Here is a 25,908-nt window from a genome sequence, read left to right on the forward strand (position 1 = left end):
TCTCCTCTCCCGGGGCCAGCCCCAGGGCCGAGGGCCGGGCGAGGGATGAGCAGCTCCTTGTGTGCTGCTCAAAAGGGGCTTTGTGCACCCCGGGGCTGCCGGCACCCAGCACCACCCGCCACCGCCGGCACGGGCACCACGCCGGTGCCCACTCTGCCGGCACCTCACAGCCTGCACCCCCCCCAAACTCCCTTCTTTCCAATGCCCCCTGCCCTGACCCTCCTCCTCCATCCTGGGGAGGGGTCAGCCCCAAACCATGTCAAAAATCCCCCCAAAAAAGCCAGGAAACTGCGTAAGCAGACGCCCAACTTACAGTGTCCTCCGCCGCCGAGCTGAGCCCGCGTCTCCGTCCAGCGTCCCGGTGCCGAAGGGCTCGGAGCCTGCACGGAGAGGGGATTTTTTTACAGGAGAAATATTTTTCTCCCGGTGCTGGACAGCTGATCCAAAGGAAAAGCTGGGAACAAGTTCATTGGCTTTTCTCTCGCTCCCTCTCCTTGCCCTAATTTTTAGTTTCCTGGCAGCCGGCGAGAGGAAGGGAGCTGGCAAGGTGATGCTTTTTTGGGAAGAGGGGAACTGCTGGTGAAAGAAGCATTCACCGCGCCGGGAGCCTGGGAAAGCCGAGAGCTGGGAGGCCGGCGGGAGGGCGGGAGCCTGATCACCGACCGCCGTGCCGAGGCTGGCCGCCGTGCCAAGGCTCACCACCATGCCGAGGCTCACCGCCATGCCAAGGCTCACCGCCATGCCGAGGCTCATGGCCGTGCTGAGGCTCATGGCCGAGCAGAGGCCGGCAGCAGGTGGAGGGGCGCCGGCGGGATGCACCAGAAAGCCAATGACATCATGTTGTGGGTTTTTTTTTTTTCCAGGATGAAATGTAATTTGCAGACAACTTCCCCAGCCGCCCACGAGCGCTGGGGCTCTGCGGCGAGGAGCAGGACAGGTCCCCCCAGGACACACAGGCACCCGCCGAGGGAGCGCAGGGCTGGGCCGGGGCTTTATTTTTTCCCCCTTTTGGGTCAGAAAAACTACATTTTAGTTCCTAACCTGCTGGCACTGTGCTCCTCGGCACACAGAGGGCAGGTCCGGACGGCGGCCGAGCAGACCACAGGCCAGCGTGGCCGGCGCCAGCGCCCTGTCGGGGACCCCCCATCCCCATGGTGGGGCAGGATCCGTCCCCGGGCTGCCCAACCCGGGATGGCTCCTTTCGCCTCTTCCCTCTTAATTTTGTTTAGAAACTTGTCAGGTTGGTACATAAAGGAGGTGGAAAGATCAATCCCGGCTTTTCATCAGTGTGGGAAAAAGTATTTCACTAATCCATATTTATTGGTGTAAGGAGCCGGGGGGGGGAGGGCGAGAGACCCTAATGGTCAGGAGCAAAGGACAGAAGGGACAGTTTAAGGCTGCCCTTTTCGGAGAGGTCACATGTCACCAAAATCTTTCGGTTGTCTCGGGATTGGTTACATTCTGTTCTCTTTTTTTCTATTGAGGTTGCCAAGCAACTGGCTAAGACCAGCCAAGATATTTTCTTTATTACAAGTGGAGCAGAAAGCAGCAAGGAGGAGAGAGATAAAAAAAAAAAAAAAGGGGAGAGAAGAGAAGAAGTTTAGACAATTAACATTTATAGGATCACATAACTTCATTAACTCGGCCGAGATTTGGGAAAGAGACTTAAAAAAAAAAAGGTGGTGAAGGGGAGCGTTAGGAATTAAAGCGAGTTAAAAGGCCGGCAGGTCCGGGGCTAAAACAATGCCGGAGCACCCGGGAGCAGCAACGGGGGCTTCCCTCCGATGGCTCCTGCTTCCCAAAGAGCCTGCTGGTCCTGGGCGATGGCTGCAACCCAGCGCAGGGGCCTTCCGCTGTTGCTGATGCTCTTTTTTTTTTTTAATGCTGGATTTATTTTGATTTTCACATCCTAGGAATCGGGTTTATTGCTAATAGCGCTGGCAGGGAGGTGTGCGGAGGCAGGGGAGCCCTTCAGGAGGAGGCACATGGCCATGGCAGGAGCTGGGCATCCCCGTGGCCGGGCCGTGGCATGGGGCTTGGCCTGCGGGAACGTGGCTGTCCCCAGGCCCTGGGACACCTTCGAGCCTCTGCGAGGTGGACAAAAACCTCCCGGGGCCGGGAATGAGCCTCCATGGGCGAGCAGCCCCGGTCACAGATCCCTGCCCCGTTGGTCCCTGCTCAGAGCTCAGGCCTAACCCCAGCCCCGGGCTGTCCCCTGCCCCAGGCCTGGCCCCGCTGCGGGCAGGGGACAGGGACCGGGGTCACCCCGCAGCTCCGCGGGGCTGGGCTGCTCCGAGCATCCTCGGGGCCGCGGGAGTTTCTCTCCCAGCACGAATCGATCCCTCTCCCCACGTGGCCAGACCCTGTGCAAGGACACGGGGGGAGGTGAGGAGGGGCAGGGACCCCCCCAGCGACCCCCCCCCAGCCCCCCCATACATCCCCCAGCCCCTCTTGGTTCTGCCCAGGGACCCCAGCTCCCCGGTGACACCCAAGGCGGTGGCAGGCAGCGATGGGTTGAAGCCAGGGGCCAGCCCCACGCTCTTCCCCGCGGCTGCGGGGACCCCCGGCAGGTCGGGGCCGGGGGGGGGGTCCCCGGGCGGGGAGAGGCGGGCGATGCCCCCGCTCCCCCGGCCCGAGCCGGCAGCTGCCGGCCTGGCAAGTCGGTAATATTCATCAGGGGAAGACAATGAGCGTTATTTGTCCCCGGCACTTTCCCTGCCGTGGGGGGCCAGGGTGGGGTGCAGGTGACCCCGTACCCCACGGGGAACCCGGGCAGTGCCACCCCCGCGGCAGCAGGACCGAGGGGGTGCCCAAGGGGGACCGGGGGGGTGGGAGGGGACCCCAGCCCCAGCCTTGCCCGGCGGCTCGGGGGGGACCCCCGCAACCCCGAGTGGGGCCAACCCCGGCCGTCCCCGGGGCCCGGCACCGAGACCCCGAGCCACGGCGCACCCCGGGCCCCGGAGCACCGGGCCCGGGCGGGTGCGGGGATCCGGGCCGGGCCGAGCCGGGCCGGGGGCTGGGGTTTGGGAGCTGTGTCTTTAAGAGATGGCTGGCTCCAGGTTGCAGCTGCTGTTTCTGTGCTATAGAGACAGTGGAGATTCATTACTCCTAAAACACAATGGGCATTTATCACCCCGTGGTGTTATTCAAATCCAGTACCAATTGAAGGTCATCCCCATTCTTTTCTCGCCGGCTCTGCAACACATTTATTGTTGTGCCGTTCAACTAAAAGCCCTGCCCGGCCCCGGCGCAGCCCGCAGAGCCCCGGCGTGCGCATCCCTCCCGGGCGGATTTGGGACCCTCCCGGGTGGATACGGCGTGGAGGAAGCGGGGCAGAGCCGGGGCGGCTCGGCGCGGCTCGGGGCCGGCGGCAGGTGCAGCGCTGGCCCCGCCGTCGTGCCCCGCCGAGCCGCGGGGGCCGCCCGCTCCGCCCCCGCGGGACGCACTTTCCGCGCCCCGTGGAAACTCGGAGCCCCGCGGGCCGCCGGGGCGGAGGGCGGCTCGGGCAGCCGGGGTCCGCCGCTCGCCCGCCTCAGCCCTCAGCCCTCCCGCGGGGGGACCTGCCCGGCCCCGCCGCGGAGCGGCCACGGCCACGGCCACCGGCACCGGCACCGGCACCGGCACCGGCGGGGGGAAGCGCCGGCAGCGGGCCGGGATTTTCCCTGGCTGGAGCGGGGGGATTTGTTCCCAACTTCGTGGGAGCCGGTCGGTGAGAAGGGGCTGGGGGAGAAGCCTGGATTTTTCCTCTTTTGCTTTTATTTTTATTCTTCTTATTATTAACATTTCCCCCCCCCCCCCGGTCGGGCGTTTATAAATTTCGGCGATTTTTCAAAGTGCCCGAATTTTGAGGGCGATCCGCTTGGAACTGCTGAACGCTCCGAGGCAGGAGCGGCGGCGGCAGCGCGGGCCGGGGCTCTGTGCCCGCAGCCCCGCGGCATCGCCCCGCCGAGCCCCCGGGGCTGCCAGAGGCACCGAGCCCGCCGGCGGCAGCCAGCCCCGGCGCACCGAGCCCCCGCTCCGGCGGGGCTGCTCCGGCGGGGATGGATCGCTGGTTTTCGTTTTCTGGCTTTTTTTTCTTTTTTTTTCTTTCTTTTTTTTTTTTCCCCGCCTGATCTTGGTTTAATTTTTTTCTCTTTCTCTCTCTTTTTTTTTAATAAGGCTGATTTTTTTTTATTTTTTTATTTTTTGGAGGGGTAAGAAACGAGTTGATGAAATTAAACCCCTCGCGGTGCCATTAAACGGACACCGGGATGCGAAGCGCCGCGGCTGCGCTAGAAACTTGTTGGGGCCGGGGAAGCGGCTCCGCAGGGCCGGGGAGCGGGGAGCGGGCAGCGGGAGCGGCGGGCAGCCGGCTCGGTGCCCCTGTGTCCTTGTTTTCCAGGCTCCAGCCGGATTCCCCCCTGGAAGATCCCGCGAGCCCGGGACGGGAATCTCCGCTCCTGATTGTCCAAACGCAATTCTTGTGCGATGGAGCCGTACGAACCAAGAATTGTGTCTGGACATCTGTAGCAGAGATTTCAACTCCACCGGCGGGGCTCCAGGAAGGTGCTTTGGGGCGGAGGAAGAAGGACGGACCTTCCCCGGGCCCGGGCCACGGCGAGGTAACGGCTCCCGGCTGCAGCCCGGGGAAGCCTTACCCAGGCTTTCAAGGCAACTACACGAACACCGGCGGCGGCTCCGCGCCGCTCAGCGCTGCCGGGGCTTCGCTCCTACGGCCTCAGACACCAGCCGGGTCCTCGGCGGGACGGGCAGCCCCGGCGGGCAGGGACCGGGCCGGGATGGAGGGGCCGAGCCGGGCGCGCCGGCGCTTCGCCGGGGACGGAGCCGAGCGCGGCGGGCGGGCGCCCCGGCCCTGCGGCTCCATCCTGGTTTATCCTCCTGGTATTATTATATATTTTTTAATTGCGTTTTAATTCATTTATTTCGGCCTCCGCCCGGCCCTGGGGCGCGGCGGGGACCCCTCAGCACCGGGACACCCTCCTCCTCCTCCTCTTCCTCCCGCTGCAGCCCCCGGCTCGCCCCGGGCACACGGAGGCCGCTCCGGGTCTCCGCCGAGCCGGGAACCGTCCCCGCCGCTCGGGCACCGGCTGGGCTCGGCGGAGAGCGGCCCGGCCCCGGGCTCCTCCCGGCCGAGGGCTGCGGGGCCGGGGTCTCACCGCCGCGGTGGGGCTCGGAGGGGACGAGGCGGGAGCGGAGCTGAGGGCTGCGACGGTCCCGCGTCCTCCCGGAGCAGCCCCCACGAAGCCAGGAGCGGGAGGAAGGCTTTAACAGAGAGGCTTTATGACTCCACAAGCCAAGCGACTCGGCCGGGCTGCCAAGGAAACCCAGGAGGAGGAGGGAAGCATTACAAGACCCGAGCAAAATTTCACCAAGAGCCTATCTAGGACAAAGCTGGAGGCAGAATATGTTTTAAAAGGCTTTTATTTCAGAAACTTTTTCTTTTTGTGACAGGATTTTGCTGTACCCCTCTTCTCCCCTCCCCTGGCTTCCCTCATCTTCCCATTTCTAGCTTTTTTTAGCAATGATTGGCAGCTTTTACTACAGCGGGAGCTAAGCCATCCGGGTCTACCTGCACTAGTGAGGGGAATAACACCTCCCAGGGAAGGAACTCATCCTGTCGTGAGCAAACAGCTGGGGGGGATAAGAACAGACAAGCCCAGCCTAAGGCAAAAACGCAGCGTAGAGGCAGGGCGGGCAGCAGCGCTGAAGACGAACCTGCCTTTTCCCACTTGGGTTTAAGTCCGTTTCGAGCTGCACGCCACACAGGTTCGTTGTTTTTCAGCCAGCTCCTACCGTCACCTGGAATCCCCCTCCGCTCCCCCGGCCCAGCAAAGCTCACGGCCGTGAACTCGGGACAGAGAAGAGCCTTTGGCCCGTCCATGTCATTTACAAACAGCGCAAGCTGGACTCGAGTCGCCGCGGCTGGATTTGGAAAAGGCTGAATATCGGTTCGTTACCAGCAGTGGGCTTGAAGTTAGGGTTCCTCAGATGCAGCAGCATCGTAGTCTGTGGGTGCTTTTAGTTATGCAGGTTGTGGTGGGGTAAACGTGAGAGAGGAGTCACCGGAGAAGTCAGACAGGGGAATTACTCTTCGGCACTCCCTCCGTGTCAGACAGAGTAACTCCTCTGTCCGGCGCAGGACGGGAAAGGCTCCTTGTACAGAGCACTCAGGGTGCCAGGCCAGGCTGCCCGAGCAGGGGCTGGTGCACTGCGCTGCTCACCGCCTCCCAGCTCCTCCTCGGCAGCTCCCGGAGATTGAGGACAGGGCGAGCAGTACGTGGTGCAGATCAGCTCTGAGATGTGCACCGATTGAGCTTACGGCACTGGCGAGCCCTCTGCCCCAGGAGAGCCGCTGCTCGGACAGGAGCACTGCCGCTGGGGACCACCGCGTGCTGCCGGAGCCGTGCCGAAACGCAGGTGAGCAGGGCAGGGGGGAGCGCAGGAAGGACAATCCTGGTCGGACACTCCTAGAAGCTCGCGCAGCACGTTTCAGACCTGTTGGCGCCAACGCTATCCTCTCTGATCCCTTCCCTGTGCTCTTGCCGTGGCCTCCCAGCTGGCAGGTGGGCCAGTCCATCTGTCCGAGGAAACTTCTGGAAACCGAACAGCATCCGTGCCCTAGCAGAGCCACGCACACCCACTTCCGCTGCGCTCACAGGACTTCCTCAGGGTGTGCAGTAAGAAGCCTCCCCCTCCCACTGATGGAAAGGGTTAAACGCCACTGACTTTCTTTCCCCACGCTTTAACCGTTCATCTCCAGCCCCAGCCCTTCCCCGGCTGCAGCAACGCAGCTCCCCGCCGCTCCCCACCTGCACAGAACACGAGGGAGGCTGATCAATTCTGTCCATCGTGGTGACAGAAAGATAATTTGCTGCCCTTATCACTCCGTGCTGTCTCAGGCCAGGCACGGGTTTGTTTCCCCTCCAGCCAAATGGTTATAAATTGACATTGTTTGTGGGCTAGGACTTCACCCTGCCTCAGCTCAGGTATGAAAGAGACATAAGGCATCAGAAAAACAAAACCAAAAAAGCCTATTTCTCTCCTGCTTCCCACATATAAATATCACGACAAGTGGAAAGCCACTACGGAGGGCTCTGAAGCTGTAATGTCTGCCACCTCAGAGAAAAACTAGTAAAGTCACCTTTTGTTTCCTTGCACTACATGTCTCGCCCTTCCTGTGGCTCATGCACAGACTGTACCAATATGAAGTATCATGTTAAAAGAATCCCAGTTCCCAGCACCAAGGCAGAGGAACCCCAGCCTTGCCCCAGAGCAGGCACAACTCCCCCAGAACGCCTCACTGCCTGCGAAGATGCACCATCCTACTCGAGGTTCAGCACCCCTCTTCCTCCCGTCACAGAAAAACAAAGACGCACATGCTGCAGGTGCTCTCTGCTCGTTAGGTACCTGGAAGTGCAGTCAGGAGAGGTGAAATGAGGACCAAAAGATGGATGCTGTTGTGGTGGACAGCAGGCCGCGTGCTGGCAGGGCTTTATTTGGATGTCTAGTAACAAGTGAACGCAGTGGGAAGATGCAGAGACCAAGCACAGGCAGTTCAAGAGAGTTTGGGTGGGTTTAGGTTTTTGTTTGGGTTTTTTGCCCAGGGATTTAGATTTACATCCTCTTGTTTTTCTAGGAGTTCACCCGCCGTGCAATGTCGAGATGAAAAGCACATTATCCTGGTCCTGGAGTTTATAATCCAGCTCACCCTGCAGGCCAAGAAAAAAAAAAGAAAAATGGTTTAAATGTCATTTCCAAATACTAGCTGCAAAGAGAAAACAGCTCATAAAAAGATGGTGAGTGTTAGGGAGTGCAGAAGGGGATAGACTGATGTTTTCATCCTAACGGAAGCAAAGGTGAGAGATCAGACAAGGAGCTGACTTCCCACACCGCTTTCTGGACCAGGGTTTTGACAGAAGAGGTGGTTGCCTGAGGCAGGAAAGTAGTTAGGGGCTGTTTGTTGTCTGAGCGTAACCATGGGCTGAAAAGGGAAGGTATTTACCAGTTGCCCGTTTGGGCAGAAATCTCCCCAGGGCTGCCTTCACCTGCTTCGGCACCACCTTACTCTAGCGAAGGGGGGCTGCTTGGGGCTGGGAAGCTGCCTGGTACCCACTAAGTTGTTACCCCATGCGTGGGGGAGACCTGCTAGCAGCCGGAGGTGCGAAGCCCGTTGCCAGAGGCCAGGGAATACGGGTGATCTCTCTTCAGACACTGGCTGGCGGATGAGACTCAGCAGGTTAGAGAAAGGCTCCAGGCTTCTGAACAGCCACAGTACAATACAGGGAGAGAGATCCCAGCCTGCTCCTTCCCCCTCAAATACGAGATGCTTCGCTTGGGGCAAGAATCAGAAATAGCTTCTCTGAGAGCAACCACAGAACAGACAGAGCAATATTTTCAACAAAGAAAGTCAAACTGAAGGAGTACAGACCATTAGTTCCCAGTCTGCGTCGTTGATGAGCACCAAAATTCCTGGCCTCCTGCAGAACAGAGAGAAATAATTAGGATACAGGGCTGCTAAAAAGCTTCACAAATAGTTAAGAACAAGGGATCTTACAGCACAGATCACAAGCTGACTGCCTATAAAGCCAAAGAGAAAAAGGAATCCTAGCACGGAGGTGGAAACAGGTACAGTCTGTGCCCTTTCTAGATCAAATAAAGGGGAGGCAGGAGCAATCCCAGAGCTCATTTGAATCAAAATGCACCATTCCTGAGGATGCTCCGAGATGACTACATTTCCGTAAGATGTAGAAAAGCCAGGTAATTAAAACCCACGCACTACAGTCGAGCACAGCGCTGGATGTGAAGGTAGGGAAAGCTATTCCGGTGCCCTTACCAAAGGCAGTAAACACCCGGGATCCACTCCGAGCCCCTGATTACAGGCAAAGGGATTCCCCCTCTTTGATCTTCAGTGTCCTGCAATTGTCTCTCCTGTTACCAGGGGACCTGGCACACGCTTCAGCTCACAAAGATCCATGACGAATGTTAAACACCCCCAGCGCCACCCCGCAGTCAGGGATGGCTTGCACAGCTCACTCTGCTCCATTTCTCTTGGCTTTTTTTTTTTTCCTCTCCACGAGGTTGGCCCCATTTTGACAATAAAAATACATTTCCCAGAAGAAATATTTGTTGGCATTTCTCCGAGTGACTGCTTCAGTCCCAGTGATGTCAGCAGGGAACGGACAGACCTGCTGAAACTCCTGGAATTGAGGATGCATGCACTACCCTGCTCCAGGTGACAACGGAGAGAAAGCATATGTGGCCCTGCTTCACATTTAAGGTTTAAAGATTTGGGGTGAGGGCTGCAAAAGATGCTCTCCGTGGAACACTGCGAGGTGTAGTGTGGGACACCTCCCATTATCACTTTAGCAAATCCCGTATTTTCATGGTCATTAACTTGCTTCTTGCAACCAACAGGAAAAACGTATCCCAAACCGTGGGGATCAACACAGAAACACAAGGAGGATTCGTAACAGCTGTACTTACACAGATTCCCCTTGCATAAATAATTCTGGTCGTTCTTTCAACAGATTCTGTTTGATCCACTTTAGCAGGCTTCTGATATCCCCTGAAAGGAGAAAGGACAGCAGTTTACAAACTAGCTGACGGCTCCTAGCTGATGCCAGAACAAAGTGATTGTTTATCCACAAAAGAGTAGATGAGGAACACGCAGGATGGATGGGGATAGCTGCAAACCTCCAGTCAAAGGAATCGCCTAACAGGATTGTCCCTTACCAGCATCTAACAGGCAGCCCTGCCTCAAGGGAGCCCAGAGCTCAGGGCTCTGCCCCAAGCCCCACAGTTCGGCAGAAGAGGTTTCCTGCAGAAAATGCATCCCACAAAGAATGAATGCAGTTCATGCTGAAGTGCCGATCCAGCGGGAGACTGCCGACGTTCAGATTTCTTTAACAAATCCCATGTCCTGTGTGTTCTGTTATCACTTAACAAAGTGATGTTTAACTCTCTGTGTGTTTAATTAGATTTTAAAAGTCCAAACAAGCAAGCCTAAGAACCTGAAAAGAGTAAAGGTAGGCACCATTGGTACCAAAACCAGCACAAACTCTTGGAGACGTGAGTTCTGGGGCACAAATGTGTACATAACCATGCATTACACACGCACACAGGCACTGGCCACCGTAGTTGTATTTTCGACACTTGCAATATCCCTCGGCATCACACCTGCTCTCGTGGCATGCTCCCCATGCCGTGTCTGCTCCTTCCCTCTACACTTTGTGCTTATAGCTTCTTTATTGAAGCTCAGCCTTTATCTTTCCATTTCAGTAGGTGACAGGAAGGATTTGTCTTCATGTAAAAGGAGGAGGAGACACTGCTGGCGGGTTTTTATAGTATCAATTTTACTTTGTGAGGCAAAAACAATTTCTTTAGTGATAGCATCAGTTAATTTCCTATTGGAGAGGTGAGAAGCAACAGAGGGGGGGAATAATCCGTTACAGGGTTTACAGAAGCTGACAAATTGCAATGTGGAGTTCTCCTGCATTTGCCTCTATATTTCACCATTCCATAAACCACTTCATCATTCTGAATCCACAATCAGTTATTCTCCCGGGGCTCCTTTAAAAAGCTCTTTGAAAGCTCCAAAAGAGTTTTGTTTGTTTTCGAGGCGTGAGGAAGCTTTCCAAAGGCACAAATCCCCCAGTGAGGACTACAGCCCCACTCGCAGGACGAGTCAGGATGGTGGGATGGGTTTCCACATCTCCCTCATGTGTGGTAACCTTGCCGTAGCCACAGGGAACCCTTCCGCACGCACCTCTCCGAGCTAAAATCAAACTCCGCGTATGACTCCCCATGTGTTTGCTTCACAACCAGCAAAAATAAACGCACTTGTAGCGGCTCGACTTAGTCCCTGCAATACCCCAGGATTTTATGGGATCGTGGATGCTACCCAGAGCAGAGCTGGGATTCTTCCAAATAATGTTACCCCCATCACTCCTGTCACACCAAGGATGAACAGCCCCGGCACAGGCAGGTGCACATCAACTAGGCGATGGGGACATGTCCATCTGCAGCAGATGGGGGCCTCTCTTCCCAGGGAAAGGGGGAGGGGGGCATGCTCTGAGATTCCCTCTGTTCCCCCCCGGTTTCCCAGGGCATCAGTGCCTCTGGACGACAGTCTGCCCCCCGGCACACCGGTCCCACCGCAGGGCTGCCCAGAGCACGACAGGTATTGCTGCCTCCGAGCACTGGATCGCTCTGATCAGGGCAAAAAGAGCTGCTTTGTGCCTTAAAACTGCCCAGTGAGCTGGATCACCTGCCTGGGGCTGACCCATGACTCCCTTGTAATGATACGTAGTTAAGAGCACAAAACAGACCATTTTCTGCCGCTTTCCTAGCAACGTGCACTGGGGATGGCGAGCACCGCTCAGAAGGTATATATATACCACGCCAGTCGGTCAGCCGCCAGAACAAGAGTTAACTATATTCACCTTCCCCTGAAAAATGCTGCTGCAATGTAAAGCCCTCAGGATCTCACACCCAAATGGCTCCTGCTCTCCATCACCAAGAAATGAAAGCCGGAGAGGAAGAAAGATGGAGAGGAGCCTTCAGGAGAAGGAGGGGGGGCACAAAGGGGACACCAGCCCCACCGCAGCAACGCCCGCGAGCTGTTTCATATTTATGCACTTGCGGCAGGGCACACAACAATGAGCTGTGCCATATACCATTCTCCTTGCATGGAATAAGCAGCCCTTTCCTCTGGGACCTTTCAGGAGAGATCATTTAAACAGAAACACGCTGCACCAGCTGGATAAAAGACAGCCACCTAGAAGCAGCCTGGACGAAGGGGCAAGAGGACTGATTTATTCGAGGCTGAGCTGGAAGACTCCCTTACCCCTGCTCCTTCCATAATAAATGTTATTTTCAGCCCCACCTGAGCCTACATTCATTTAGTCCTCCCCAGAAGTCATGTACACACATACTGAAAAATTTAGACAGTAGGAAAAAAACTGATACCCCTGTGCATGCCTGGAGCTTCCCCGCTCCAAACAGCAATGAAAATTAAGACCCCTTCTCTGCAGCCAACCTTAAGACATAATACTTTCGGCTGCTTTCTCAGCATTGAATTTTTTCTACCACCTTCATGTCTCTATGTTGTGTACACCAATATTACTAGAACAAATCAATTATAAAGGATGAAAAATGACCAGAGCCACACCAAAACCATCTCCCACAAGTAAGATATTGAAAAGGAACAAGATTACTTCCATTGCAAGTGGTCTGGGGAGAAGCCATCTTGCAGCTCAGTGCCTCAAATAGCAGTCTTGATCAACAGCTCAGGACTCTGTATGTTATCATGATGGAAATAATAAGAGGTAAATTATAGCACAACCGTTTATCTCTTACAGTTGACATACGTAGCGTTCCTAAGACATTTTCTTTCTGATACTATGCTACAGGTCTAACAGGTTTCCAGCTCCCTGGGCTGAGGATTTGCTATGCAAACAGCAGGTCCTCTACAAATGACATATAAGGAGGGAAAAAAATCTCAACCTGGTCAGGCACCACATCCGCTGACAAGTTAAACCATCACTACAATGCAGCAATTTTACACTCGTGTTGGTTCTCAAGCTGGCCCCCATCACAGAACAAAGGCATTTGCTCTTTGCAGGAGCACAGTTGTACTACGCATGCTGCCATTTGGCTGCAAAAGCAACCGTGCATTTTGGCCCAGGAGTGAGGTTCAGTGAGGTTCAGCTGAGACGATACAGCATTTCGCTCTCGCCTCACCAACTCAAGTCCAGCTCATCCCAGTAATGATATATTTTCATTATTGCTGCATGGTCTCAATGAAATCCTTTTGGTAGCCTACTCCATTTCATTCACAGCAAACAAATATCCACACCAAAAAATCTAATTATCGTTAACTGTCCTCACCATTGGCAGCATCAGCAGACAAGCCAGAGCGAACCCACCAAGGAAGCTGAAATATTCTCAAACTGCAAAGGAGGGACTAAAGCACATGGTAGGAAATCCCTGTCTCATTTGTATACAGAGACAGCTTCTGTTGCCTGTGCTAACAGTACATCAAACCTCTCCAAATTCTCAGGAAAAATAATCTAAAGTTAATTAAAAAAAGAAAAACCGACAAACGTTTGAGAAAACTGCTTAGTTCAAGTGCACAGATGGGAGCTCAAATCCACAATACATGCATAAAACAAATCACCCAGCGAAACACACAGCTCAGGAAAACGAAGTGTGTGCTTGCAGTGACACAAAGTCATTGGCTTGTCACGCAAGCGGACAGGATGCAAAAACTGCAGCAAGCGTGCATACAAAAACCCAACAGCGTAGGCTCATTTTCAGCCCAGCTGCATCATAAACACTCCTGGTTGTGGCAGACAGAACTGCACAGTCTGCTCGGTCCTCTTGCGTATCCTCCAAGGCCTGATCTTCTACATTACCCCAACTGTTCCTCGATGAAGAATCTGCTGAGCTTCCTCTGCAAGAGAAATGCATCTAGGACTCCATTTAACACTGCCTGGAACAAGAGCCTGGGTTCATTTGCACCCTCAAAACCAGGGCTGAAATCCATAGATCTTTCCCAGCTCAATAAAACCTCCTGGGCCTGACAGATTCATCAGTGATAACTCAGCAAAGGGGGTACCCACTGTGTGCAGAGAGACACCAGGTGCCTTGAATAAGAAACACCAAGCTGGGTGTTGCACTAGAAAGATCTCACACTGAACTGATAAATGTGCAGAAATGCAGAATGATTTTGCTCAACCGTAATACCAGTTGACACGGACACGCAGCTCTCGGCTCCCAGGGAGCTGGACAGGTTGCTGGCAGATTCACAGGCACACACATGCAATGACCAGACACCTCCATGTTCCCTGCCTTAAGATCCACATACAACCCTGCACAAAGCAGACAGTGCCTTGAAGGGCACCCAGAGGGTGTAATTACACCCATATTCTTGCCTTGGCTGCAGAACTGGGAGCTTATTTCGGGGAAATAGGGGAACCCTATAAAGGCCGAACCATGGAAAATTCCCTTCTGGTCCGTAATAAATAAGATATATGCAGCACTGGTCACTAAGGGGTCAGTGCTGCAAGAGCACTGCGCTTTCCCGGGCCGCCTTGCGGATACCTCCCTGTGGGGTACCATTTCTTTGACCCAGAATAAGATCATTTATCATACTGACCATGGCTGAGCTCCAATTTGCTGAGGTCACTAACTCTGGACGAGCGCCGCTCCACCCACATTCTCAGCCACCGGCCTGTAACCATGACAAAGCCCCTTCCCTGCCGCTTCTCTGCCATTATTCCCCCCGCCTGCGTGGAAATGTATGGAAAGAAAATTTGTATCCCCTTTTCCCGCTTAAGCAACTTGTTTTTAAAACAGACCGGCTCCCGATACCTGCCACCTCCCCAGGTGAATGCCTTCTCTTTGCTTTTGAATCTGATGGCCCTCCAGGAATCTGCTCTCTAAAAGAGCTTGTTACAAAACCTGACCTAAGGGATCCTTCAGACTCCTCCAGCCTCCCATCTGATATGCAAATCATTCACTGAAGCAGACGATGGTGTGCCATAAACTGCAGAAGAAGACCTGGAATAGCTGATATAAATGGAGTCACAGGCAAATGGGTTCGGTACTACGCAGAGTGAGCAGCAAGGCAAAATTTTGCAGCTAGAGCACAATCCATTTTCTCTGACAAGCACACAAGCCAATCCTGCCATACACTGGAGTGGGCAGTGATTTAAGTACTAGGGAAAAAATTAGGGGGTAACTACAGCCAGACACAAGAGAATTGCGGTCATTGGTCTCATCCGTTCTTGCCTGCTACAAATGAATGTCAAGGTCTTGGCTTCTGTAATTTTTAATTGTGTTATGGCATCTCTTTCTCACTTCTCAGCTGGAAGAGCAATGCTCTTCTCCATTTCCTTGTGTCCCCACAATAGGAAGGGATCACAGGGGTCTTTCATAGCCCTCCTGTTAGCAGCGAAGACTCAGATCCCAGCCATCACCCAGCAATTCTCAGCCCCGAGATTTTAATCACAACGCTCATGAACTGGAGAGGAGCTGCTTGGGATCTTCCACTCCCTGCTAGGAGAACACAAGTTCAAGGGATCTCCAATCCCACTCGCTAGCCAGCAGCAAGCCTCCAGATCCATCAGCTCCCGTGACAAAAAAAAGCAGCTTCGAGCTGATCCTCAGGGTAAACCTAATCCCTACTCATTTCCAAAGTCAGAGCATCTAATCCCGTAACACCCAACGCTATTGTCACTTCAGGCTCCCAAATAAATGCCAGTGCACCAAACTGTCTCTTTTAATTAGGATCACAGATCACTAGTGCTGGCCCAGGGTCTTGCCTCTCCTTCAAAATTGTCAAAGGAAGGAACTGAGAGAGCCTCAAAGACTACCACACCAGCAGTGAAGTGCCAGATTGTGAATCGCAGGCATTAAAAATAACATCTTGTTAACAGGTCCTGTGATTTTATCCCTCTGCCAGTGCAAAATTATTCTCAACAAAAGACCATCCCGAGCCTTGCCTGCTCTGATTTTAAGATGCTTGAGCAATGTAGACCTGCTACCAAACCCCAAGGAGACTGTGCCATGGTCTAATAGTTTTGCAGTCAGGAATCTTCTGCTAATGCACCAAACTCCCATTTCTTCATCCCTCCCTATCAATCTATGCTAGATGATATTGCGTCACCCTGGCTATAATCTGTCCTTCCCAGTGATAAAGGAGATAACCCACCTCATCACTTTTCCATTCATTTATCCTGCTTAACCTTGAAAGTTGCTGGTTAATTTTTTTAAGCTGCTCAAGAAGTCAATTCAGAGAATGCATTACTAACCGCAGGCATAAAGCTTAACCAAAATGCATCAAACTGAAATTTCCCCTCTCCCCTATTTTCCCGGCTTCTGGGTTTTGTATGCGTGCACGCGCACTGAGGGTTAAAAAGGAAAACCTTATCACTATTACAAGAGACCACACAGAGCTGATGTGAGACCCCAGACCACAGAGGAAGGTGGCTGTGGCTGTTCCTGCCAGTGTGCAGAGGGATTCCCCAGCAGCCTGGCACTGCCCTGCAGGCAGCCAGCCCGGCCGAGGGAATCCCCTGGGCTGGGCTCCCCCTGGCACTGCCAGCTGGATCAGAAAGCGCCTTGAAGTCAACTCCTCGCCCCCCTACCAGCCTGGCTGGTGTCCCCTCTGGCTGCTGGATGAGTCAGTGTCTCAGCTCGGCTCAGGAACTGCCATGATTTTACTCCTCTAAATACAGAAATCATGCAGAGTCCAGTCCTCGCCTCTCACTTTCGGGTTCAGATCTGCTTTGCTATTATTAGACTTTCATATACAGCAAGCACCATTAAACCGATTCCTGTCCACCCAGCCCAGCCACCCCCACAGATACTCCAAGCCCCTCAGTCTTACTTGAAAGGGGAAAAGAAAGGGCCAGTGAGATGATCAGGGTGGAGGAGAGGGGGGGTAAGATTTACAAGTGAATGGAGGTAAGAATGGAGCAGTTTGTGGGATAAAGGGGCTGCAGAGGGAGCTTTACAGATGTGCAGAGGGACGGCGGCTCATTGTTTAATTAAGCAGAAAGTGGCTCTTTTGAAAAGCAATTTTGCACAGGAGCTCTGAGCTCAGCAAACAACTCCTGCGAGTGAGGGCAGGAGGAGAAAGGAACAGCTGGCCCGGAGCCGTGTGAACCGCATGCTAAGCGGTTTAAAGGGCCCGGATCCTCCTCCCCAGCCCTGCTCCGCTGCCACCCTCTGAACAGTGCTGTCAGCACAGCAAATCCCACCAAGAGAAAAGAGAGCAGAGAGGGGGGGCTGGCACAGAAAGGTTATCCTGCTAGGTGTCCGCGCTGCAATACAGCGGCTGGGAAGGAGGGTGGAACAGCCAGGCTTTGTTATCCCAGGGATTTGGTCACACACAAGAGCTGGTTTCTCGGTGCCTGGGAAGCTCCTTCCACAATGAGTTGGGATGAGCTGATCCGGTAACGCGGGTCCGTGGCCTCCCGGGAGAGTGCTGGGACCGCTCCTGCGAGGGTGCGCGTTTGTTTCCCCGTTCCCTCTGAAGGACTCGCTCCTTGCGCAGAAGCGACGCGTGGCCTCGCTGGGACGGCGACCCGAAGCTGTGCACACAGCCGCTGCGCTGAGCCCTGCGCCAGGGCTGCAAACGCGGCAGGGACTGCTCGATCGCGGTGGTGGCAGCCCCACAGCATCATGCCGGGCTCCTGGCACTGCAAATGCTGCTGCTCACACCGATTGCTGGGAAGAATCCAGGGCTGAACTAGTCCAGCCTGAAGTCCCACCCTGGGTAACCCACTGAGTCCCCTTTCCTTGCCAGCAAATATGTAATTACCTGCCTAAGAGAGGTGCACAAGCAGGGGAATAACCCCAAAGTCCTTTGAGACCTGCGAGTACCATACACTGTGGTTAAAAAGATTTGACCACATGAAATTCCACAGAGCTATGGGGTTTTTTTATCGTTCTTCTAATACGTCTCTGCATTACCAAATATATTTTTATTCCTTCTTTGGAGCAAGTTTTAAAATGTTAGGAATAATAAACAGAGCAATAAAAGCATTCCAAAATATTAATAACTTAACTACAATGTACTACCTAGTAATAGCACCGCGCATTTACAGACAACGGATGCCAACTGCCACTCTTGATTTACCTGTTGTTTTGGCATGTTTTGGTTGGTTTTCGACCCCAGTCAACTCTGAACACATGCGATGCTGTATTTTTTAAGCCACTCTGCCTGTAACACAGGTCTGATCTCTTGAGATCCTCAGGCTCTTTTCCGAGAAGATGAATGCTCCCAACTCCCCAGCAGTCCTCCATACCGTGCAGAACAAGGCCCCTGGAAAGCAAAGCTCTTGAGGAGCTGACCATGCTTTTCTCTACGGACACTGAACATAAGCAGCACTTGGCACATTATTTTAATTTTCCCTCTACAAAAAATCTGATTAGCAACAGGCTTTTTCCCTGGGGTTTTGGTAAAGGGAAACCACAAACAATTACCAAAACACACTGATTAAAAATTTATCCTTCCAGACTCGTAAGTGCCAAAACATACAGTGAATTCTTGATTAGCCCAGAAGGTCTGAGCGATCACTGCTGAAACTGGTCACTGCTACTCCAAAAACACAAGTCCCATCACTGAAACCATAGGAGAAGTTGGAATTCGAAGGCCTGGACCTGCAGCTGAGCAGCCTGCAGCACAACTGCCAGAGACTTCACAAACAGCCCCAACCTCCGGATACAACATCCAGTAGAGAGCACAGCAGAGGGGTTTTGTAAACACTCTTCATCAGCACGACGCTGCTGAGCTAAACCTGAAATGACTACAAGGGTTAAACAATGCCAGTGACTTCCTACCCTTCCAACAGCGTCCATGCAATTCGCATGGTCATAGACAAATCCACCACTGTGAGTCCCAGCGAGATGGAGGAAGGAGCTCCGGCATCACTTGCAGAGCAGTCATACAATGATCTATTTGATTACTGAAGCACTTGGTTAAATTACTGTCGCTTGTTTCAGGAGGAGGCTGCCAAATACATTTTCAGTTTTTAATTTAGGGTTTCTCTCTTTTATGCTCCATTGTCTCTAATAGCCTCTTAGATGCTTGAAAATAAAGTTGATTTCCCTGCCAATTTAATCCTCTCTCCATGTGACAAATATCGTTATTCCCCCAGCTGCTTTCTCCCACACACACTGTTTTTATGCAGAATAAGCCAACAGGGCATTAATGCCTTGAGATCCTCTAACAGCATTATCAATGAGATCATCAAAATAACCAGTAATTTGGGACAAGATTCTTGTTTAACTTGAGGCCTTCTTTCCGCAACAGCTCTAAAGGATTACACAGTCCTGCACAAAGTGTGGCTTATGTAAATCTGCCTGCCTATACAGATACATCACACCTTTGTAAGTTCCTACTTGGCAGCACCTTCAACATGCAGGCTAAGCCAGCTTCGTGTTAGAAATAAAGAACTGCTATTTTACTGATGTGAGGATACAAAAAGCCCCTTGGATAATAAAAATAGGTCCCGCCCCACGGCTGTACCCCTGGTGGCTTGCTCTTGTCCCATTTGCAGCTTCCTTCCTCCTGCCTTTCCTAATCCCTCCAGGAGCCCATCTCCAGGCATCAGAAAAGGGCAGAGAACCAAATCTTGAAAAAGTTCACTGGATCTGGAACCACCTACTTTCCACCTAGTGCCTGTTACGAGGAAAAAGGAAATGACCACATAATAATTTGCTCAAACAACATTATTATAATTCAGAGAACACTGCCCTTGTCAACTATGCAGCACAGCTTGTTTTATTCATATTTGTAGGTATTTCTTCATATAATTTTCCACCTCCCCTCACCTCTAGGATATATATAAAAATGCCTAAACAATTAAAATATAGCTGGGTCCAATGTCCCAGAGAGAAGCAGCTGCTCCGCAAAAAGGAGGACAAAGACAAAAATAACCTAAGAAGAAAGGAAGAGTGGGTAAGAGAGGCCAAAATGGCCAAAAATAAGCTTGACGGCTAATGAAGTAACTTAAAATGGGGTTAGAAGTGTAGGTCTTCAAGCAGTGTTCATACTACAGATCTTTCCTCAGAGCATTAAGTGATGGACATACGGGGTAAGGTAAGCAACAGGATGCACCGTGTAGAACTGAGCTGTTTTATTTCCCTAATCATTGTAATTCTGGCTGCACAAGGGCAGCAAGGAACATACTACGTATATCTATCTTTACCCAGAGATAGGTGAATTAAACTTTCTTAATGTGAATGAGGAAAATACAAGGCATTAGGAATAATATAAAATTACAATAATTTACCAAATTTCTTATTCGCATGTTTCTGATCCATTTCTACTGATTCCTCACTTCCACAAGATAATTCTCATCCAGGAATATTGTGAGGGGTGTCTCCAGTGATCCCTTACTGTCAGACATTAACTGCACATCTGCCTACCCCATCCCTGTGCGGGGTGTACATGACAATACAGCAGAAGCCTCACAATTCAGTGTCTGCTCCTCGGCCGCTGCAATCCACAACCTGCCCAAAAACTGAAACTTCCCTGTCACTCAATGCACATGAAAACAGCAGGCTGCAAACCAGGGGAGCTGGCAAGCGGGCACACTGTCCATTCTGCCACTCTTGTTACAGGGATAGCAGCATCTGAAAAACAAGGCAGCATGAAAAGCTGGGAGCAATAATGTGTTAGATGAATCTGGAATGAATCACTGGAGATCACGAGTTTGAACCCTGAGACTGAGCCAGATCTTCAGGGAAAGATTTATCCTTTAGGATAAATCCAGCTCCTAGTGAAGTCTATAGAAGTCTTCCCAGCAACTTCAAGTGGGAATGGATTAGGCCACATACAACTGCACCACTGACAACCATCGGGCTAGAAGAATCATTCTTTGATATTAATTCCCCCCTTCCCCTGGCAGAAATAAAGACCTCATGTAATAACCCCTTCTTCTTGAGCATCTGATCATGGTTTGAACACCACCAACGCGGTGGATATCAGTGAGTATTTTAAATTTACAGAACACTGAAGAAAAGTATGCTCTGGCCCCCAAGTTTATAAACCAACTAAATGAGTGTTTTGGCATTTCTTTACTATCTTCTATTTAGGGATCTTAAGTGCTTTAACAGTGCTGGAATTTAATGCTGAACTCTCTCGTGGTACATTAAAGGATCACTACTACTTCACTAGCAACAGGGGAAAGTTAAGCAACATGACTAAACTCACAAAGCAAATCAGCATCAGGTCATGTTTCTGGATCCCTAGTCCCTGTCCTTAACCACAAGACAACACACTATTCCAGTGCTCCTATTATATTTGAATTACATGTACTTATGTCCAAGCATCAAAAGTGCTTCTACCAATCTCTAATTACTTCCAGGCATGGCAAGAAGATTTCAGGCCTGAACGTTCACAGCACAGAGATTATGGTATTAGCCATTCATGAGATATTAGTTGTTAACATTCCCTGATGCTTTGTATTATTTCAGTTTACAATTCCACTCTCAAATAGCATAAAGCATAGCTATCTAGCTGGAAGAATTCAAAACATACCTGTGGCAAAATTACGTTGCAACTGAAGTATGCACACACATAAGGAGAAACAAGAGAGTTAGTACAGCACTTCTCAGTATTGATATTCCAAATCACAAACCAGAGATTATGACTGTTTAGCACTGGGACACTCAAATCTTTAGCTTAACAGCATCCTATTTTTTATTGCAGGGAAGGCTATAGGCAGGATGTCCAGCATCACATTTGAGCATTATCTTTGCCATTTTCAACTGCATAATTAATATAAAACGATTACATATACATGAAAGTCAAACGAGTAGATAAAACACACATATGTTACATTGCTATACACACCCCCCACATATCTATACACTACACTACATATATACGCACACATATATATATGCCTCTTGGAAACCTCAGAACAGGCAAGGAAAAACAAGGGAGAGAGGAGGTTATTGGTGGTTTCAAGCATTAAGCAAGACAAATGTAGACCTGATGGAAACATTCAGAGGCTGTTGTCTACACAGGAGGAGGGAGGCAAAAGTCTTCAGGAAGGACTCGATTCACAAGTGCTTAGAGGACAGGACAGATGCTCAGACTATTTCTGCTTGGTATTTACTTTGAGGACTATCATCTGCCAAGCTATCTGATCCACGACATGTCTGAAAGTGCTTTTAAAATACATTGATTCTTGTTGCCAACTAATGAAACTGCTGTACAAACCAGCTTTGTTTCATTTGTTGTCACTCTTTCAAGTTATCCAGCAGGTTCTGATACTCACAAGGCTCTGGTTGACAGGGCAAAGTCACCTGATGCTTTTTGACACCATCGAACAAGAGTTCTGCACCACCTCTGAAATAAAAACAATGAACCACTGAGATTTTGCTTTATTGTCAAAAGGAAGACAGTACAAAAGAGGCGATTTACATAGATGCCACAACAGAGAAAACAAATGACACAGACTATACTTAGCACAGGATTCTCTTTGTCTTTTTTTTCCTCTCGCAAACCACAAGTTCGTAGGGGAAGTTGCCATCTCCCATCGCCAACACATACAGGAGGCTCCGTCGCAGGCCAGAACCCCACGGTGCCAGGCATCATCCCAACAGAACAGGAAGATGGCTCCCGTCCCAACGCGCTTACAAACCACCGTGCAGTGTCTAGCCTATCGCCTTCCCTCTCCCTTTAGCTATCGGCATTGCTTCAATTCAAACAATATTACAGCCACCACACTACATCCAACATCGCTCGTCTCTAACACCTTTTAGCCAGAAGTCTCAAGGCGTTTCACAAAACGTGAAAAATCGTAGCATCCTTATGGAATAAATATTCCCCCATTTTCCACTTGTAAACAGAGAGAGGAAATGACTCACACGAGGTTACACAGCAAGTCAGCTGCAGAGCCAGCAGTCCTCAAGCCCTGGCAACCCTTTCTTGATCTACTTACTACAAAGCATTCCTTCTCAGGAGGGACTTGACTGGGAGAATCAAGCAAGCAAACCACGATGATGACAAGTTAAAGTAAAAATAAATAAATAAACACACAATCTTCCTCACTGAACAACCTGATTAACATCCTCCTTCTGCTATTCAGAACATACTGGGGGACTAGCTTCAGATAACTACGTGATTGCTTCTACAAGCATAAGAGATCAAGTGTGAGCAAAATATGCAGAGTCTGACAAGTACAGGACTGGTCCTCCCACCTGAAAAAAAATGGGATTTACATTGGGTCCAGGTACCTAATCTCCTTAGGCTCTTAGAAAAAATAATTAACTTTTGTAACTGCAACTTAAAAGCCTCAGCAAGCTCCTCACCTATATTCCTTTTCTGGAAAAAGAACAATAGTGAAAATCTTGCGCTTTACAAACATAAATCAGTTTTCCCGATGTTGTGAGGTCACAGGCCAAACTCAGTCTTAGAAGATTATAAAACTTCATCATGTGAGTAGGGACATGGATAATAAACACAAACGCTAAGATACGGGGGACAGAAGCCAATAGTGTGAGCTCTTGACTCTAGACTGAACAGGATGGCCAAAGTTTTAATAATTAGGAAACTCTTAAAAAACTCAACTCACTTGATACTCAACTGAGGTAGAAAAATGACCAACCCATTTTCAAAGGGCATATAATTGTGGCAAAATGTTCTTCCAACTTAAACATAGATTACTTTGGAAACATTTTCTTATGAAGTTACTTTCTGGAAACTTACTGGTGCCTTGCATTCCTTGGAAACCAACACGACAAAGAGAAGTATTTAAAATAAATAATCCCCACCTAAATATCAACAAAAATACATCCAGACATTACTAAGTTCCTTTAAATTCAATATCTAAAAATGCCACACTAGGTTTTCTTGGCTCTGCAATGGAAGAGCACAACAGAACCCTTGTTATGCCCTCGGCAGCATTACTTATATGCAGCAACTCTCCTAAAGAGCACTCTGTTGGTGTTCTTCCACCAGCTCACAAAAAATAGTTATCTGAAAATTGAAGCAGCGATTATTAACATGAGCCGAGATTCATGCGAGAGAACAAGTCACAGCAATTATATGAAAAACATTTTTTTATGTAACGAAAACAAGGTCACGCTTTGTTACAGCGGGAAATGTAGATTGCAAGATAAGGTCCTTCTGTAATGCGCTAGCTGTGGGGAACTCAGCTGTGATTTGTACATAGAGAGCTCATTTATGCATTTCCAAGGGAAGCAAAAATGCATCTCACTCTTCTGGGAAAATTAGGAGAGTTACTGCAGCTGGAAGTGGAAAAGACTGAGGAAAGGATTCTTAAGGAGAAGGGTACTTAAAGGGTTATGGTATTTCTGTGTTCGTGAAAGGGTGGGAAAAAGCAAATAAACAGTAGCCTTTTAGCTTCTGCTAAAAGGAGGCTTTAACAAAATAACACAAGTATTTCCACAAATATGCACAGACTTGCACTGCAAGCACTTTAACTTCTCAGCGCCAGAGCGTTAGCAATGCAGATACCACAGCAACGAAGACCTGAAAACCAAAACGCTACAAAGCGAGACCCCGGCTATTTTACACTGAACTGAACTAATTGAAACACAAGGCAGAGTGAGTGCGCATGTCCACACACATAAAAACACACACATATATACATGGACAGAGAAAAAAAGCCGAAAAACGAGTGGAAGGTTTTTATAAATAATTTTAATAATTTAAAAAAAAAAAGGTTAAAAAGGGAGAAAAGAAAGGACTTGTACAAGACGCTCACACAGAGACGTAAGCGAGGCCACGCCGCCTCGGCGCAGAGGGGCAGGGCAGGGCAGGGCAGGGCGGCGCAGCCCGGCCCGGCCCGGCCCCGCGCTCCCCGGGCAGCGCCGAGGGGGTCAGGGCGCACCCCAGCGCTGCGGGAAACCGCCCCGGCGGTGCCCGGGCCCTCCCGGGGGCGCCTCACACTCCGGCCCGGTTCCCCGGGGGCGGCTGCACCCCCCCACCCCGCGCCGCAGCCCCGTGACAGTAGCGGCCCCCCAGGCCGCACGCAACAGCCGCTCCGCCTCAGGGCCGCGGCCGCCTCACCGAGGGGCCCAGCCCCGCCCTACCCTCCGCCCGGGTCCCCGGCCCCCGCTGCGGCCCCCAGGCCCCGCCGCCGCCGCCGCCGCCCGCGCTCACCCGAACTCCACCTGCAGCGACACGGGCGCCGCCATCTTGGCGGCGGCGGGCGGGAGGGGAAGGCGCGCGCGGGCCGCGCCGGAAGTGCCACGCCGGCTTCCGGCCGCGCCGCGTTGCCCGGCAACGGGGGGAAGGAGGCGCGGCCCGGGCCCGGCGGCCGCGGCCTTGCAGGGCCCCGCTGAGCTCCCCGGGGTGCGGCCGCTGCCCCCGGCGGCCTCGGTGCGGGCGGGTCGGCCTGGCCTCGGGAGAGCCCTCAGCGGGGCTTCCTTAGAGCCGGGGCCCGACGGCCGGGCGCGCGCTCTCCTCAGGGCTGCTGGAAGGGAGGCCCGTTCCTCCAGAGGTGTGCGCTGGGCTCTTACGCCAGGCGGTGTTATTTTAAAATACCTATTTCTGCATTAAGTTCCTATCTCGCTGGACACAGAGCCCTTTTTCACACGTTGAGAATGCTTCAGCTGCCCAAAGGCAAGGAGCTGCAGCAGGCGTTTCCCAGCGGTGAAGCCGATCAGCTGCCTCGCAGTTCATTTGAATTTTTAGTGGGGTTGCAGAAATGGCCGGGCTGAGCGAGACTAACAACTGCTGCTGTCACAACCATGGCAGACGCGCTTCTGTGCGTCAGAAAAGGCGGCAGTTCGGCATCCCCTTCTGCTCGGGGCAGCCTCTCCCAGCAAGCGCATCCCCACGGCACCGGGCACCTTCCAGCACCGCGTTAAACAACGCGGCTCGCATCTGTCGCCTGTTTGTTTTCTGCTCCCATCCCCAGAGGGAGAAGTGTGTATGCGGGCGGGAGGCAGCCATGGCGGTGACAGCTGGGCTGTGCAACGGCACAGGCTCTTCTCCCCCACAACATGGAGCTGCACTGGGTGGCACTGGTGGAAAAACTGCAGCCCCCTTAGCCCTCCCTCCACTCAGTGGAGGGTTTGGGTTTAAAAAATACATGTATGCATGCACATGTGCACATAGAAATGTAATATCTACGCATAGACATGGTGCATTATGTGTAAGGGGCATAAATTTACGCAGACAGATTGCTCTTCGTTTATGCTAACGGGGGTCAAAGTATGCCTAACCCCGAGAGCAGAAGGTGGTGGTGTTTGTAATGGCCTTTTGTTCTCGGAGGAGATCATTGTCCGGGCTGGGCCCCAGGAAAGGCCAGTCCCCAGCACAGATGAACGCTGCCGTCGCTGCTGGGGTTACGTGATGGCAGAGATGTGAAGCTGTTGACCGTGGTCTTCATCCAAAAATTCCAGCTGGATTTT

The 25,908-nt window shown here is 51.8% G+C and overlaps 1 protein-coding gene across 1 annotated transcript; it reads right to left on the reverse strand.

Moving 5' to 3' along the window:
• Nucleotides 1–7,457: 7,457 nt before the first annotated feature.
• Nucleotides 7,458–24,768, reverse strand: URM1 (ubiquitin related modifier 1). Its single transcript, XM_075519736.1, has 5 exons — nucleotides 24,653–24,768; nucleotides 21,801–21,871; nucleotides 9,484–9,565; nucleotides 8,429–8,477; nucleotides 7,458–7,709 (listed from the first exon to the last, which is right to left on the reverse strand). Exons 1-5 carry the CDS (start codon nucleotides 24,685–24,687, stop codon nucleotides 7,641–7,643), a joined length of 306 nt encoding a protein of 101 aa, XP_075375851.1. The 5' UTR covers nucleotides 24,688–24,768; the 3' UTR covers nucleotides 7,458–7,640.
• Between the last annotated feature and the right edge of the window lie 1,140 nt (nucleotides 24,769–25,908).

This window comes from Mycteria americana, chromosome 17 (assembly GCF_035582795.1).
Source record: "Mycteria americana isolate JAX WOST 10 ecotype Jacksonville Zoo and Gardens chromosome 17, USCA_MyAme_1.0, whole genome shotgun sequence".
Classification (NCBI taxonomy): domain Eukaryota; kingdom Metazoa; phylum Chordata; class Aves; order Ciconiiformes; family Ciconiidae; genus Mycteria; species Mycteria americana.

Coding starts and splice junctions, on each gene's coding strand:
- URM1 (XM_075519736.1), bottom strand. CDS start 24,687: ATGGCGGCGCCCGTGTCGCTGCAGGTGGAGTTCGG. Junction 21,872..24,652: donor TCGCTGCAGGTGGAGTTCGG/GTGAGCGCGGGC, acceptor TTTTTATTTCAG/AGGTGGTGCAGAACTCTTGT. Junction 9,566..21,800: donor GCCCTGTCAACCAGAGCCTT/GTGAGTATCAGA, acceptor TTCTCCTTTCAG/GGGATATCAGAAGCCTGCTA.